The sequence below is a fragment of the Bacillus rossius genome, chromosome 1, assembly GCF_032445375.1.
Source record: "Bacillus rossius redtenbacheri isolate Brsri chromosome 1, Brsri_v3, whole genome shotgun sequence".
In the NCBI taxonomy this organism is placed as follows: domain Eukaryota; kingdom Metazoa; phylum Arthropoda; class Insecta; order Phasmatodea; family Bacillidae; genus Bacillus; species Bacillus rossius.
This window is the reverse complement of record NC_086330.1, coordinates 48,275,430-48,292,530: the sequence shown is the minus strand read 5'-3', so window position 1 is coordinate 48,292,530 and position 17,101 is coordinate 48,275,430. Positions and strand designations below refer to the sequence as shown.

Below are 17,101 nucleotides of genomic sequence, written 5' to 3'. Positions count from 1 at the left end.
TATCATCCAGCTCTAAACATTAACATTGAAATTTATTCTAGCTCAAGAAGTGTTAATCCTCCCTACAGAAATTACAAAGATGGTAATTTTTTAGGTCTTTATAACTCCATAAAAAATTACGACTGGTCTCATTTCTATGAATCAACCAATGTTAATCATCAGGTGGATTTTTTAACAAATTGTATAACTGACAATATGAACACATTTATACAAAAATTACCCAAATATCTGTTATGGTTTTCTAATGACTTAATTCAAGCATTAAAATAAAAATAAACATTTTCACAAACTTTATAAACAATCCAACTATCCTTATTATTATTTACAGTTTTCACATTTTCGCAAAATGGCAAAATCTTATATAAAACGTGATAAAATTAATTGGATCCGCTCTACTAATAACAACATCAAGAACAATCCAAAGAAATTCTGGAAGTATGTTAAATTAATGAAAGATGGTTACTATGAACAATATTCTTTAAAAATCAATGATGATATTTGTGATGATCCAAATGTTTTATCTAATGTTTTTGCACAATATTTTTCCAGTGTCTACAAGACTTCAACCAATAATGTGACGTCTTCAAACATGTCCTCGGATTCTATTCCTATGTCCTACATTTCCGAATCCCTTATTCTATGGGGCATCAAGGCTCTCAAGTCATCCAAATCCACCGGCCCAGATGGCATCCCTAATTTTATCTTAAAAGGCTGTTCGTACTTATTAGTTCCTCTTCTTTTTCATATCTTTAACACCAGTTTGCATTCTCAAGTTTTCCCTGACAAATGGAAAATAGCAAAGGTCATTCCGATACACAAACATGGCTCTAAATTGATTGTGTCAAACTACAGACCAATATCTTTACTTAATGGCTTCGCAAAAATATTTGAAAAAATTATACACAAAGTTTTAAATTTTCAACTTCAAAATAAATTATCAGCCAGTCAGCACGGTTTCAGATCTGGAATGTCCACCACTACTAACCTAATTACTTTTCTTAACCCAATCCATAATGTAGTTACTAACAGAGGTCAGGCAGATGCCTGTTATTTTGATCTAGCCAAAGCATTCGATACAGTAAACCATTCGCTACTTTTAAAAAAACTATCAGATTTTGGTTTTTGTACTAACTACTTGAACTGGTTTTCTAGCTATCTAAATAATAGATATTTTTTGTATCTGTCAATAACCATAAATCCTCTTTACACCATGCTAGTTCTGGAGTACCACAAGGTGCCACTCTCTCACCTCTCCTCTTCAATATATTTATAAATGACATTACCATGGTCCTTGTTTACTCAACTGGTGTACTCTTTGCTGACGATCTGAAAATCTCTAAAATAATATCTACAGTCAATGATTGCGCTCTTCTACAAAGGGACATTAATGAAATCAATAATTGGTGTCTTCTAAACTTGGTCAATCTTAATGATAATAAAACTAAGGTAATATCCTTTACTAGGAAATATAACCCTATAGTTTATAATTACATCTCAAAAACTTTCATTATAAAAGACCTTGGTGTCTTTCTAGATTCAAAATTATTTTTTCATAAACAAATCGACTACTTAAACTCCATTTCAAAAAGAACATTTGCTATTATAAAATATATCACTCATTATGCTACCAATTCCGATTCAATTATTTCTCTTTACTTGGCATTAATTCGATCTAAATTAGAATACTGTTCAACTATCTGGAATGACATTGGGTCGACTGATATTGAGAAACTAGAAAATTTACAAAATAAATTGTCTCAACTAATAATTCATGGAGGTTTTCCGCATCCCAATCTTATTCCTCTAACAGACCGTAGAGCTTATTTGGACTATCTTTTTCTACATAACATTTATAACTATAAAATTAAATGTAGCTATATTCTTGAGAACACCGGATTGAGTATTCCCCAATTCAATTCTCGGCTCTTTTCTTGTTTATGTACTATTTATAACAAGAATGATCTTATTTATAGACTCGTTAAAAACTATAATAGACACAACACCAAGTCAAATTAATTGTGTACATGGCTATGTTTAAAAGTATTTAATGTAATTTATATCCTCATACTAATTATAGTCGGTATTTTTTCTCTTTCACGTTTACATTATTGTACTCTATTAAATTTTATGTCTTGCTGCTTACTACCTTACTACTTTGTACTAATTATTATTTTAAGTATTATATTTGTATTTGTCCTTGTGTTGTCTGTGTGTATGGATGTCTTGTCCTTTGTTTCTTGTTTCTTTATGTATTTGTGTATATTTTGTATACGTCGTGCCCACCTCTAAAGTCCCTGGACTGTTGGTGCGCATGTAACAAAATTCAAATAAATAAAATACATAAATATTTTTAAGTACTTGATGTGACATTTGATAATGCCTAAGTAGGGCTAGAAAATATTTTTTATGGTAAGCTAATATTTAGTTTTTTTTTTTTTTGTGTTTTCTAAGTTTTGCATGAATAAAGTTAGTTTCTTAAAAAATCAAAAGATGGCACTCAGATCTGCTTTTATGAATGCTCAGTATTATTATTATGCATGCTAATTTTATATATTTTTAATAATGTTAAATATGGGGCCCAATTGGTTAGTTACTTAATCAATTCAAACATTACAAACATAAATTAATTTTTTAAGTTCAATCTGGTATTTTATAAAATAAGTGTAATACAGCTTTGCTGAGAAAAATATTCACAATTTTATTTGACTTTGTGAATATTTTAAACATTCAGTTTATATTTGCTTTGCTGTTTATTGTTAACCATTACTTTCATGTTTCCAAGGGAGGGGGAATCATTGGCAGATACATAGAAGGGAAGTTGGAAAGTTGTTCTGTGTGTCCTCTGCGGAGGTAAGTTATGTACTCCAACAGTGATGTTTAACTGGAAGTCTTGTATTTTTAGTGGGAATGGTTTAGCTGTGCTGTAATGATATTCTTTGATATCAGGATTATGTTTTGGGTTTACTGTGCTTATTATGTTTCCAAGAACCGGGAGAATCGTGAACTTGAGAACCGAGACTGACACACTACGTGTGAAGAAAGTACATGTCTATTAGCTATTGCTATTGTTTAAGACTAAAGTGAAATCTCTTGCTGTTAGTGCTTGTGTTGTATTATAGTTTAAATAGTGGAGCATCATGGGATTATAATTCTCATAAACTCATAACTATAGATGATAATGATTCTGCAGATATTAAGAGAGACAAGAAACAATAAACCAGGCAAATCACAGCAAAAATCACTGAAGCTTTCAACATCATTTTGGTCTTCATCAGGAGTAGAGAAGACAATGTTTTGTGGTCAAAAATTTTCTTTTAACTGCACCATTTGTTTTTCATTACCTGTGTTGTGGTCTAAGCTTTCAACAACATTATGGCCTTCATCAGGAGTAGAGATGACAATGTTTTGTGGTCAAAAATTTTCTTTTAACTGCACCATTTGTTTTTCATTACCTGTGTTGTGGTCTATCTGCCACAGTTGTCGCAGAAATCGTTCCCGCTGTGCATGCGTCACTTGCACCAACATCTGCGTGCGAACCACCACCTGAGGCACGGTGGCAGACTGCAGTACGGTTTGTTCCTGAAGGGCATCGGGCTCTCCTTGGAGGACGCCATGCGCTTCTGGCGGTCAGAGTTCACCAGGATCATGGATTCTGATAAGGTATTCTAGTGTTCTTTCTCTCTACCTTGGTTGTATTTATTATTTTGTATCACATATTTTGCTTACTGATTTTTTGTAGAGGTATGTGAATCTTTTTTAACTGCATGTTAATTTATATATATATATATATTAGAGAGAAAAAGGGGGGGGGGGGGAAGGGGGGTCTGCGAGCCTAAGAATTCTACTTCGAGTCGAGCTTGAGCTCGCTCAAAGCTCGAGAACTTTCAAGTAGGCTCGCTCGAGCTCGAGCTTGAGCTTCTGTGGTACAGTTGCACATTTTGGAAATTATTTTTACCTTAAACTTAGTATAATGTTTTAACCCTTTAGCCCCTGTTGACTTCTGTAGAAGTCGGCCAAAGTCGGGCCATACAGACGGTGGACTGCTGCAGAAGTCCACTGGATGCAGTGCCTTCCCGCCGGTGGACTGCTCTAGAAGTCCTGACGACTCTACCTCTTTCCCGTTTCGCTACGTTGAACTGCCGTGGAAGTCCGACCTTGGCGATAACTAGCGGGCTGTCGGGATACTAGTAGTACATTTTTCTGCCGCTAGATGTCATCAGCATTCACTCGGCGACCTGCGGCGCTGCCGAATATTTTTCGCGCCTAATTCACGTGTCTGGCTTCCTTCTGTAGTGGTTTTAGACGTATAAACATGTGAATAAGGTGCTAAATTTTTTATTTACATTAACTTATAATGAAAATTTGTTTTGTGTTATCACTGTGTTTAAACGTGAGTATGAGCACGTTGTGAGCTAACAATTATTATTTGTAATGGAAATTTATTGGTTTTTTTTTTTTTTTACGAATTTTCCCTGACGGTTTTATTGCTTTACTTTTGTGGGTTAGACTTTAAAATGAGCAAACGTTTTTACACAACCGAAGAAGCCTTGCAGCTTCTGTTAGACAGTGACTTTGAGGTCAGTAGTGATGAATCGGAAAATGAATCATTACCACGAAAATATTCTACTCAACAATCGTGGTCAGGTCCATCGACATCTTCAGGCCCATCGGCGTCTTCCGGCCCCTCAACAACACCTGACCCTGAATTGTCTGATGATTCTTCAGAGGGGGAGGAAGGGGATGAAGAAACAATTACATCTCCAGAAGCAAAACGGAAACTTGTGTGGTCTTGTAGAAATCTCACCCCACAAAAACATAAGTTTTCCTCCGCAGACTCTGGACTGAAAAGCGATGTTGATACAAACAGTTTTTTCAGTTTGTTTTCCTTGTTTGTAACTGAACAAATTGTGGCTCATATTTGCCATGAAACAAACAAATATTTCACACAAAGGGCTGACGATTTGACAGACAGAACAAAGAAAGAGTGGACAGAACTGACCCCAAATGAATTTTTTATTTTTGTTGCTATGTCTCTCATTATGACCAGGGTAAAAAAGTTGGCTTTATCGGAGTACTGGTCAAAAAATCCGGTTCTGGAAACTCCGATTTTTTCTCAACTTCTTTCACGGGACAGATACTTGTCAATCCTTAGGTTCCTACACTTCAATGACAATACTGTGGAAACCACAGATTATTTATTCAAACTTCGTCCCATTTTGGAGCATTTTCGCAAGGTTTTCAGAGAACATTTGTACCCATTTGAAAATCTTTGTGTGGACGAATCACTCCTTCTGTTCAAAGGACGTTTAAAAATAAAACAGTATATCCCAGCAAAGCGAAGTCGTTTCGGAATCAAAATTTTTGTGATTTGTGATGTTCAAACAAATTATATTTTGAACTTTTTAATTTATTGTGGAACTGACACTGATCTTACAAAACACAATCTCGGTGTCTCTGGAGATGTTATTGCAACACTGGTAGAGCCCTACTTACAGAATGGGCACACATTATTTTGTGATAATTGGTATACAAGTCCTACTCTTTTCTGCTGGCTGTACAATCGCGCAACTAATGCTTGCGGCACAGTGCGACACAACCGGAAGGAAATGCCAAAAATGGCAGAAAAATTACAAAAAGGAGAAATGACATTCAGGTCTGTTTCAGGCCTAATGTTAGCTTTGAAATGGTGTGACAAGCGAGATGTTTATATGCTGTCCACTTTTCACTCAGCAGACATGCAAGAGACTGCTAAAATGGACTATAGAACAGGTGCAAAACGTCTCAAACCTTCGGTTGTAATTGACTACAACAAGTCAATGGGAAGTGTTGACCGAAGTGACATGATCATGAAAACAGTTGAAAGCGTCAGGAAATGTACGAAATGGTACAGAAAGCTTTTCTTCCACATAATAGACATGTCTCTGTTCAATGCATTTTGCCTATACAAATTGTCTTCCGGCAAAGTGCCATATGCAAATTTTCAATTAGGCTTGATCCAAGAAGTTCTGGAAAAGTTTAAAGTTGACAGAAGAGCAAGTGGGGGTGGGAGACGAAGTGATCCTCCACAGAGGCTGACTGCTGGACTTCATCTTCCAGGACAGCTGTCAAAGTATGCGACATGTATTGTTTGCAAGAAGAAACATGGGAAAAGAAAGCAAACGAAAATTTTTTGTAAAGCCTGCAAGCAAACACTTTGTGAATTTCCCTGTTTTGCAATGTACCACGAGGTGAAAAACATTTTCCCTGGTGCCGATGCATAAAAAATTAATATTTTGATCAACTAATATTATATGTTTGAAAAGTTTTTGAATTTTGGGATCCTTTGCAAAGACTGTGTGAATTTGTTTGTTTTGCTATGCATAAGAAGGCGAAATACATTTGTGTTGCCCATTCAATAATTGTAATGATTTCAATGTTGACTAATAATTTCAGTAAAAAATACTTTGTTTAATTTTGCAGAGCTGATTCAAAGGTTGCAATGTAAATATTTTGTGCGCTGTAAATAATATGCTTAAACTATAAATATTTTGTTTATATGTGTTTGTAATATGAGAGCTAAAGAAAGCAAGTGGCAATTACGTTTTTATGTAAACGATGCGAGTACTATGCCAGTGAGAGAATTATATAAAACAAAGTATCTTTGTTATTCTTATGGTTTGCTAATAACAATAAAAAATTAAATATGTATTCCCGTCAGCAGATTCATAAATAACATGAACTATATAAACGTGTAAAATGTTTTCAAATATAAAAAAATAACAACTGATTTGTTCATTCTGCTGAGCAGATTCGTAAGTTAAAATAAAAATATTTTGTTTTTAATTCTACATAAATATTGACTGTTTGTAATCAAAACTGAAACACTGCAAAGAAAGCGTTTATTTCGTTACAAACCAAGGTTTATTTTGACAAGTAGCCAGGTTTATTTCAAGAAGTATCAAGTTCTTATTCTGCAAGTACACCTCAGCTAAGAAACCGCAGTAAATATTCAAAGAAAATCTAAGCGAATTAAAATAATGTTTGTGCGCTGCTGCCGATTCACTAGATAATAATGTAATAGTAGCATGTACAATATAATCATGTAAAACGTTTTCTTTGGAAAATCAAAAATTACTCGAAAAATGTTATTTATTTTAAGAAGAGCGGACAAAACTAGCGAGCGCGCTTATCAGGTGGATTCCAGTCGGAAGAGGCCCGTACAGGGGGCTCGGCCGGCCGGCCGCATGCCCGGCCACAAGGTCGCGCACGACGCACTCAGCGTCCGTCGCTAAAGGGTTAATGAAGTGTTAAAATGAAGTGGGCTTATTAATTTTGGTAACTATTTACAGAGTGAATTTACATTTTGCACTGCTAGAAAAAAAAAATTGCCATTGAATCTTACCTGTGTCCATTGGTTCATTAGTATCCGTTATCATCCAACTACATACATAATTACAGTTTACAAGCATGTTTTTGTGTAAATTTAACATATCTTTGGAATGATTTCATCCTTGTTAATTTTTATGGAGTCCTTACTTAGCTTCAACAAACTTAGCACCAAAAATCATTTTGTTTGAAAAGTACATTCACAACATTTCCACTTTTCAGCACAAAAATTCTGAGAGAGATAGTCATAGAGTATTAAATTCTGTTCTTTAATCTATCATGCAGAAAAATAATTTGTTCTGCATGTTCAGGAGTTAAATTAGCTCTGCGATTGGAGATGGTGTTTCCAGCAGAAGAGAAGAGTCTCTCGCTGGCAACCTGTGTGGCTGGAATGCTTAAGTAATGTCTTGCCACTGGTGCTAACAATTCTAAATGTGACATGTTCTGCCACCCATTTGGAAGGGCTGCTGGTTCTTGAAATAGTTGGCAGGGACGAATATTCTTGCAACAATTTTTGTTGTAACTTCCTTGTCACTCAACCATGTGGTATTTCTTTTGTTGTGCCATATGCTTTAACGAATTACTTTGAAAACACAATCAACCACGCGACTACAGTCGAACCCGTATCGTTTTTCAGGGGACTAAAAAAATTCAGTACATGTGGACATTCAATAGATGTGGACTTCACTCTTAGATTTAAAAAAAAATTGCTTAACCTCAAAATTAGTGTCAGAAATATCTGTTACTTGTCATTAAAGTCTAATCTATTGAAAATAATAAAAATAGAAGCATTTTACTTAATTCAATTTACACTTGCAAAAAAAAAAAAAAAAAAAAAAACATGTACAATAGACCTACAAGGAAATTAAAGTCTTTTCCAATATCCTGAAGGCTGAAATATGTTTACTCATGTAATCAAATGTAGAGCTGTACCGATACGAATCGGCAGAAGTCGATTTTGCCTATATTTAGTTGAATCCGCATTACAGTAATTATATGTAAAATGTTTGATAAACTATTTAAATTATGAAATAAAAATTGTGTTTTTAATTATACAGCTAACCATGTTTTAGACCCTTTTATAGTGAGGGAATGCATTAGTTATACAACACAATCTTGTAGGCTACATATCTTTACTTATCACTTGCTAGCCACATACAACACACACCGTGATGGCGACATGCCGCCTTCAGTTGTTACCCACTACACAGGGTTGCCAACTCTAACATAGATAACATCTACAACAAACCAAACTTAACCTACCATCCTATTGGTCTTATTTTCCAAAACCTGCTACTCTACACGTTGAACCAGAAAATTTTCTCAAACCACAAAATACTGTGAAATCAATTAAATCAATTTCACGAAAAATGTGTATCTTTTTTTAATATTCTGAATATATTTACATATTTAAACACTAGTTATTCACGAGTTTTTGTGTTAACGCAATCAAGTAGTTTTTTTTGGTTCAGCAACATTATAAACACAATTTCTGCTTATTACATCTGGTATCTTAAACAATTATTTACCTTTTTTATGTATATTTTTTGTCAACGTCTGTTTTGTCACATATACACACAGCAAGGAAGCTGCTACTGTGTCACATGGTGTGAGATTAATTGTAACTATTGATTTATACGCCGTTGAATCTATGACGTTTATTTCTTTTAATGGCCACCGCAATGTAGTATCGGTATTTTGTGGTGTTGTAGTCCATGGTTGTTGATGTTTATTTTTTCCCCAATTTCTGGTGTGTGTGACAAAATAAATACAAATAATATTTTGTTTTCAAGTTTGAAAAGATAAATATGCTGTGATTTGAATCATTCACGCGATAATTCCGCTACTGTTTAGCGAGACAGTAGCAGAAAAAGAAAACCTTGAATACTTATTGCATTGTTAAAACATCACTTGTTCATGTTTTTGATTATGAAATCCCATTAAAATATCAAAAAAGGGTATTTATTTACTTCACACAAATGACTTAATTTCAACAGGGGACGTTGCTGTACGACAAAATCACGAGGTATGCTATGTTGAATATTCACAAGCGAAGTGGTAGTATATGAGGTCAAATCAAATATGAATTGTTCATTATTCACATTTGAAAATTCTAATATTCCCACATGCCTAAATAATAGACATTACCATAGACTAAGTGTCATCCAATGATAAAATTAATTTTGTCAATTTTACATCAAATCTAACTCTAATGTATATAGAATAAAACACTTCTTAGTAGACAGCCATTCTGAAAGTAGCACGATCAGAAAAATACTAAGTTGGGGAACAAAATTTCTTTTTTTTTTTTTTTTGCCAACTGCAAGTTGTTAATGTAACTGTATGTATTTGACTATTTGCAGTTACAAACAGTGACTTTTTTCAGTGGTTTTCAAAAGTACTTGAATGAGCCGGAATGGACTGCTATCAAGACTATGTGTGTCTGCATGCATCTGCGTAGTTTGAAAAGCAGTACGCCTACAACGTCCGGTACAACTACGGCAAGGAAGGGAAGCGCACCAACTACACCCCGTACAGCTGTCTGAAGATCATCATGGAGAACGTCGGGCCGGGAGACAACCACGGCTGCCCGTTCAAGCACACGGACCTGCCCGTGCTCAAGCAGCAACTCCTGGGGTACGGCATTCCAGTCGCAGGTGAGTCACTCCCGCTCACGAAACTGTTCTTGTTGGTAGTGACGATGCATCTGCATTCTGTGTTCACTTGTTCGCATGCTTAGGATTGAGGCAGCGTGCCATTTTCCTACTCTCTCAACTGTTGAATAAATACACACAAGTGGAAATTAAATATATTAACTAAAGATAATGCTTAAAAAAATTTTTCAAACCTATTTGTTTCCCAACAAACTGTCAACTTTTTGAAAGACACGTATTAAGTTTTCATTATCATTGTGTTGACAGTTATAATCTATTTTTAACAATTTCATTTTATTAGTTCTCTTCCCAGTAGAAACAAAGTTGGCTGGCTGTAATTTGTAGCCTCTAACAGCCTCGTTAAATCTGTCTCTTTATTCTGTACTTCAAATTATTGTAATCTTGAAAGATGTTGAATCTTGTCGAGGTTAGCTATGCTTACCCCTAGATCTTAATAACTACTGTGATGTGAGTATATGCAGTGTGAAAGGGTAACATAGCCCAGTGTGGGTCGTCTTCTTGTGCAGGCATACAGCAGATAGCGGACTACGTGGAGCGAGGCCACTACCAGATAGCCTGCGGCAAGTACTTTGAGCTGAGCCACGGCATGCCAGCAGAGACCGGCGTCAACCATCCCAACCAGTATTTCGAACAGAGTCAGAAGATCCTGTCGGGCTCTGCTAATACCTTTAAGGTGGAACCAGGTAACTGCCAGTCGAATTACTTCTCAGCACCGCTTGTTGGCCCTGCTGTATTCAGGGTGCCTTGTGGGTCTCCAACAACTGAGGTTCTCAAAAAGTATTCAATCATAGAAAAGGACACAGAAGTCCCAAGTACCTACTAATTTTTATTTTACTTAAAAAACTAAAAACTTGATTTGCTAGTAAAATCATTAATAGACATTGAGATCATACTTCTTTTTTTTTGTATAGGTTTCTTGTGTTTCTCACTGAGTGTGCATGCTGATGCTACCTTTCACTGTTTCACTTAAGAAGACAAAAAAGTTGATGTAATATTTAATTTAGTAGCATTTGCAAATTGTTTTTTTAACCATCACAGATTAACATTTCCAATTTTTTTCTAAGGTTATTTATGTTTTGTCATAATTGTTTTAGGTTAACCTATACACATAACACATACGATGTAAAAGATATTTAAAATGCTCAAAGTTGCGCTGTAAACAGGGTTCGTACGGTCCTGGAATGTCCTGGAACTTTTACCATGTCCTTAAAAGGTCTTGAAAAGTCCTTGAATTCAATCCAGTCCTTGGAAAGTCCTTGAATTTTCAGGTAACATAATATTCCAGTTAGTTTCCCATCGTTAAAATCCTAGCTTAGGAATACAAAACCATAATTTGTTTCTTATTTCTAGAATATAATTTGCTTGACGTGAACAGACGATAACCGAGTGAATTTTCGTAAAAAAAAAAATGGATTTGGGAATTTCTCGTGTTCTATTGGCAACGACATTTATCGGTTATGGTGCGTAATAATGCTTTGCGTAACTGTGTTATTGGATATAGTTTGGTACACAAGAGTAAATGTGGTATTGTGTGGTAGTTGTGGTATCGATTTTTAAAATATGCAGGATAAATATGGTATAGTATGGTAAATGTGGTACAAACAAAAGAAGTTAGATGCAAGATGGTGGTTTTGCTTTGTACTTTTTCCGGATTTACATGCTTCTGTAATTGTATGGCATTGTCGGAGTGATTGGAAAGGGAAAAGTGTTATTTCTAGAAATGTTTTAATATCAGTTCCGACTTCGTTTTTAGTTTATACTTCCTACGAGTTGCGAAAAGATTTTTTTGCCGGCTTTGATATTTGCATCAAATAGCCTATTTGTTTGCATTTTGATTTAATTTTTGCGGCTGTCGTATGTAAAAACTACATTTTTTCACACTTTGGTAAATCTGTATTGTACGGATTAGCGCCAAAAAAAATCGTACAAATATGAAATAACTTTCATTATATGCTACCTTTCGTCCTCTTTTCAGAACCGCCTGCGGAGATAAAAAATTCCAATTACTTTTTGAGATATCGAATTTTTTAATATTCATTTTTTGGCGATTTTTTTAAAAAAAAATTTTAAAAATCCGAAAATACCTTTATTCTGTGCTCTTTAACTTCCTCTTTTCATTAAACCCGGCGGAGATCAGAAATTCCAAATACTTTAGGAGATATGGAATTTTTTAATTTTCATGATGTGCACTGATGCGGCATCTGAGCGGGAAGCCTACGATTCACACATCCTTCTGGACATACCCGAATACACACGTTGGCAAGCCTTCTTTTCTTAAAATTAGCAAGAAGTAATTAAAAATACTTTAAAACACTGTGGATGGTTGGTTATATTAGGTAAGTATAGCTACATAAAAAAAAAACTGTAAAATCATTTTATGGTTGCTTAGCAAATAACTTTTTAATATGTAGCTATCCAGCGCTAGGAAACCGTTTACATGATTTCACAGTATTTTTAATGTAGCTATCCTAACCAAATCAACCATCCACAATGTTTTGAAGTATTTATAATGTAGCTAACATAACCTAATTGACCATTAGTTTTCATGACTTGCATATTTATTTACAATAAACAAAAAAAAAACCGAAGATGCACGATCGGGCGTTTGCCTCTCGTCTGTTGAAAGAAGGCTTGCCAACGTGAGTATTCGGGTATGTCCAGAAAGATGAGTGAATCATAGGCTTCCCGCGTTCACCATTGTTGCTTGTTTACAAGTATGATTTTTTTTTTCTTTTTTTTCGCGACGTAGTTGAACGACTACATCACGTAAAAAGAAAATTACGTGAGTTCCTACTGTTCATCCTTTTTCCCGGTTTGTTAGGTCAGGTCAGCTACATTATAAATACTTTAAAACTAAACAACCATTAAAATTAATTTTTATTATTTTTAATGTTCGTTCAGTTTCAAAGTATTTATACTGTAGCTGACCTGACCTAATCTACCTTTGTCCCGTTTTGTTAGGTCAGGTCAGTTACATTATAAATACTTAAAACTATACAAGTAAAATTAATTGATATTATTTTTAATTTCCGTTTATTTTGAAGTATTTATCATGTAACTAACCTTACCTAATGGAAAATTTCTGTTATTTAGGCATTCACGCGCACACGGCAAAATATAAAATGGCGACGCTCGAATGATTACATAGGGCTTGTACTGCAAAATAAGAACGGCTATATCTCCAAAAGTAATTGGAATTTTTAATCTCCGCAGGCGGTTCTGAAAAGAGGACGTAAGGTAGCATATAATGAAAGTTATTTCATATTTGTACGATTTTTTGGGCGCTAATCCGTACAATACAGATTTACCCACACTTTCTCTTATTATTTTCCTTCAACGTGTTTGATAGTGCTTTTGGTGTTTTTATGTACCTATGCAACTTGAGAGATACTGTTAACATTTTTTCTCAAAATGCCTGGAAACTGTACTTTTAACGATTTGTGGTTACGTAACCCAAAATTCAGTAAATGGCTACAAAAAACGACTGACAGAAATAAAGCCAAATGTGTTTTATGTAGTAGTGTTTTCGATATCAGTAACATGGGTGTATCGGCGTTAACGAGTCATATGGGTGGGAAGAAACATGTCGCTCTGGCAAGTGAGAAGCCAAAACTTGGAATACAAGTATATCTCAGTGGTAAACAGCCTTCACTAGATGGCCAATCTACAAGTTTAGCAGTCGTGAAACCAGATATCCAGAATTCTCAAGATCAGCAGGTAGGCCTGATTAGTTCTTTTATTACTGGCCAGGACACTTTAAAAGCAGAAATTCTGTGGGCCCTTAAAGTATGCAGTAACCATTTTTCATACAAGTCCTGTGAGGATATTGGGCCCTTGTTCAGACAAATGTTTCCTGATAGCAGTGTTGCCAAAGGCTTTTCGTTGGGAGAAACAAAGTGTGCCTATATGTGTTGTTTTGGGATAGCACCTTATTTTAGGTCCTTACTCATGGAAAAAATTCGAAAGGAAGATTCGTATGTTCTGCTTTTTGACGAGAGTGTTAACCGAAAACTTCATCAGAAGCAATTGGATTACCATATTAGATATTGGGATACCGACAAAGTCGTCTCATGCTATATGCACTCTAGTTTCTTGGGACATGCAACTGCAGAAGACATGTTTAGTTCGTATGAAAAACTCAGTTCTGAAATTTTTCTTCCCAGCATGCCTTTACTGCAGCTCTCCATGGATGGTCCAAATGTCAATTGGAAATTTTACGACATGGTTTGTGATCAAATGAAGAAAGACACAAATAAAACAGTGATACAAACTGGCAGTTGTGGGTTACACATACTTCATGGTGCATTTAAGTATAGATCAGTTTCATCTACCTGGGATGTGGAGAGAATTTTGTCAAGTATGTATTATCTTTTTAAGGAGACTCCAGCTAGGAGGGAAGATTATGTGAATGTGACCAGTAGTACTCTTTTTCCTTTAAAATTTTGTGCTGTTAGGTGGATAGAGAATTCGATAGTTGCAGCTCGTGCTATTGAAATGTGGCCTCATATGCTCAAGTATGTAAAGTCTGTAACAGACAAAAATGTTCCCAACCCCAACACCAAATCTTTCATGGCCATCAAAGAAGCGGCAGCTGACCCACTCACGCCTGTAAAACTGCTAGTATTTCAGTCAATTGCCAAAGAAGTGGAACCATTTTTGATAGCATATCAAACTGATAAGCCAGTTCTGCCATTTTTAGGGAAAGATATGTTGAAATTGCTGCGAAGCCTAATGGAAAGGTTTATCAAAGATGATATTATGAAGAATGCAAATTCTTGTGGCAAACTTGTCAGAGTTGAAGTTGCAAAGAAAGAAAACCATTTGCCAGCAACCAAAGTCTATTTAGGATTTGCTGCAGAAAATAGAGTAAAAGATTTGGTTCACAAGAATGTAAGCAAGGATCGTGACATTATACAGTTACGAATGGAATGTCGTGATTTTCTCTTGGAAATTGTGAAAAAGTTGTTGAACAAGTGTCCTTTACAATATTCTGTTGTTAGGAACCTCAGTTGTTTGGACCCTAGAGAAATGAATGACCAAAAAATTTGCACTACCCGGTTTTCATTAGTATTGAAAATTTTGGTAGATGCAGGGCGAGTTGAAGAAACAGACTGCGATGCATTACTTTCAGCTTACAAAGATTTTATTCGGGAGTTTGGTTCGTCATCACAGTTTCGAAATTTCAAACCTGAAGCTGACCGTTTGGATTCATTGTTATTTGGTAGTGCAAACTCTAGTTCCAACTACGTAGGATTATGGTGTGTGATGAAAATGCTGCTGATTTTGTCACATGGACAAGCCTCTGTTGAGAGAGGTTTCTCAGTTAACAGGCAAATTGAAGTAGAAAACATGCATGACCGTACAGTAATTTCGCAGAGAATCATTTGTCAGCATGTTACATCTGTTGGTGGTGTCTCAAATGTAAACATTACAAATGATCTGATAGCTTCAGCAGCAAGCGCACGCCAAAAATAGCAAAGCTTTTTGGAAGAGAAAAGGCACAAGAAAGAAACAGAACAGCAGAAGTTAAAACGAAAAAATATCACAGATGAAATAGATGAACTCAAGACCAAGAAACAAAGAATCGAAGCAGATATTTGTGAACTCACAAAATCAGCTGATAGGTTCTCTGAACAGGCGGAAGCAACCGGTAGTTTAACCATGGTGTCAAAGTCCAACAGCCTTCGAAGAACAGCCAAAGAAAAATCTGCATCCCTTGCTGAAGTAAACAGACAGTTATGTGAGAAGTTAGAAGAATATAAAAATCACTAAGGTATTGTGTGAATGTTATGTAGGTTTTTAGGTAGGGATTAAATTTAGTAGAAAAACATACTTAACATACTAAAAATACAAAAGCAGTGTACACAAACGTGTACTTGATGAAACTAAGATTTTCCATTTTTAAATTACTCGGAACATTATTCCAGGAATTAATAATAGGGCGCCAGAGGTAATCAAGAATTAACAACAAAATAACACAATAAGACTTATTTTATTGTTTTAACCATAATGAGAAACCTCGAGTCATGGAAATAATAACCAAACAAACAAATATTAAATAAAGTCTATGGGATTTCGTAGATAACCTGACTCTTGAATAAAATAATACAAAATAAATAAAGTTCCTGAAATTGTTCACTGAGTAAAAGTTTTGGGGTTTTGCTCCGGCTTGCTCGAGCATGAAACGCCTAACCTAAAGACTTCTGGACTTGTGTACATATAGTTTGTGCTAATGTGAGTAAATTTGCCGTTAATCGCCGAAAGTCAATGTTCAACTAATTTTATGATAATCCAAAGTTTATACAATTACAGTTCGCATACGTTGACGGTAAAATTTACGTCAATTTTATTATATAGCGATGATGCAGACCATACCTTAACTCTGGATGATTAAAATACTTCGTCACTCACGTGAATTGAATGCGATTCTTCTGCATTCAATTACAGGGCGTCAATTAATATTGCCCAGTATTTTGACGTAATTTCCAGACCAATAACGCCGAAATTAGCATCGCCACGAATAAAATATTCCCAGAGGGAATACACTACCACACGCACTAAATGGCGTCATTTTCCACTCTCTTTCTTCTCTCTTGCCGAAATTAAATTGTTAATTGAAAAGGGCCAATCAAGGCCGCGACACGTTAGCGTCCTTTTTAATGAAGCCAATGAAATGTCAATATCAATCAAGCATAGGCTTGTTAAAGCTGTTCCAAACGCCGCGCGATTATTTATTTTAGCAGTTGTCATGACGACGCAGCACGAGCTGCGCGCGCCGCCATGCGTGAAACAAAACAAAACACTGCCGAAAGTATTGGGAAGCGGTATTAACCTCGAATGTAAAACAATAACAAACAGTTTCAGTTAGTCTGATAATACCGTAGTATTACAGCAGAAATAGAAATGTTGCGAAACTAAACTTAATTTGACTTACTTAAGTAAAAATTTGATGTAGCTAATATAATTTATTTTTACTGTGGTCCTTGAAAAATTATTGTACAGTCCTTGAAAAGTCCTTGGAAAGTCCTTGAAAGTTAATTGTAAGTTCCTGTAAGAACCCT

At 35.3% G+C, this 17,101-nt stretch overlaps 1 protein-coding gene across 2 annotated transcripts in view; it reads left to right on the top strand.

The window, feature by feature from the left end:
• Nucleotides 1–17,101, top strand: part of LOC134535553 (DNA primase large subunit-like) — a 55,489-nt gene that overhangs the window by 34,559 nt on the left and 3,829 nt on the right. For both annotated transcript variants that reach the window (XM_063374730.1, XM_063374739.1), the window contains exons 7-9: nucleotides 3,478–3,660; nucleotides 9,827–10,022; nucleotides 10,547–10,723. In XM_063374730.1, the coding sequence (XP_063230800.1) occupies nucleotides 3,478–3,660; nucleotides 9,827–10,022; nucleotides 10,547–10,723 (556 nt within the window). The remainder of the gene's footprint in view (nucleotides 1–3,477; nucleotides 3,661–9,826; nucleotides 10,023–10,546; nucleotides 10,724–17,101) is intronic.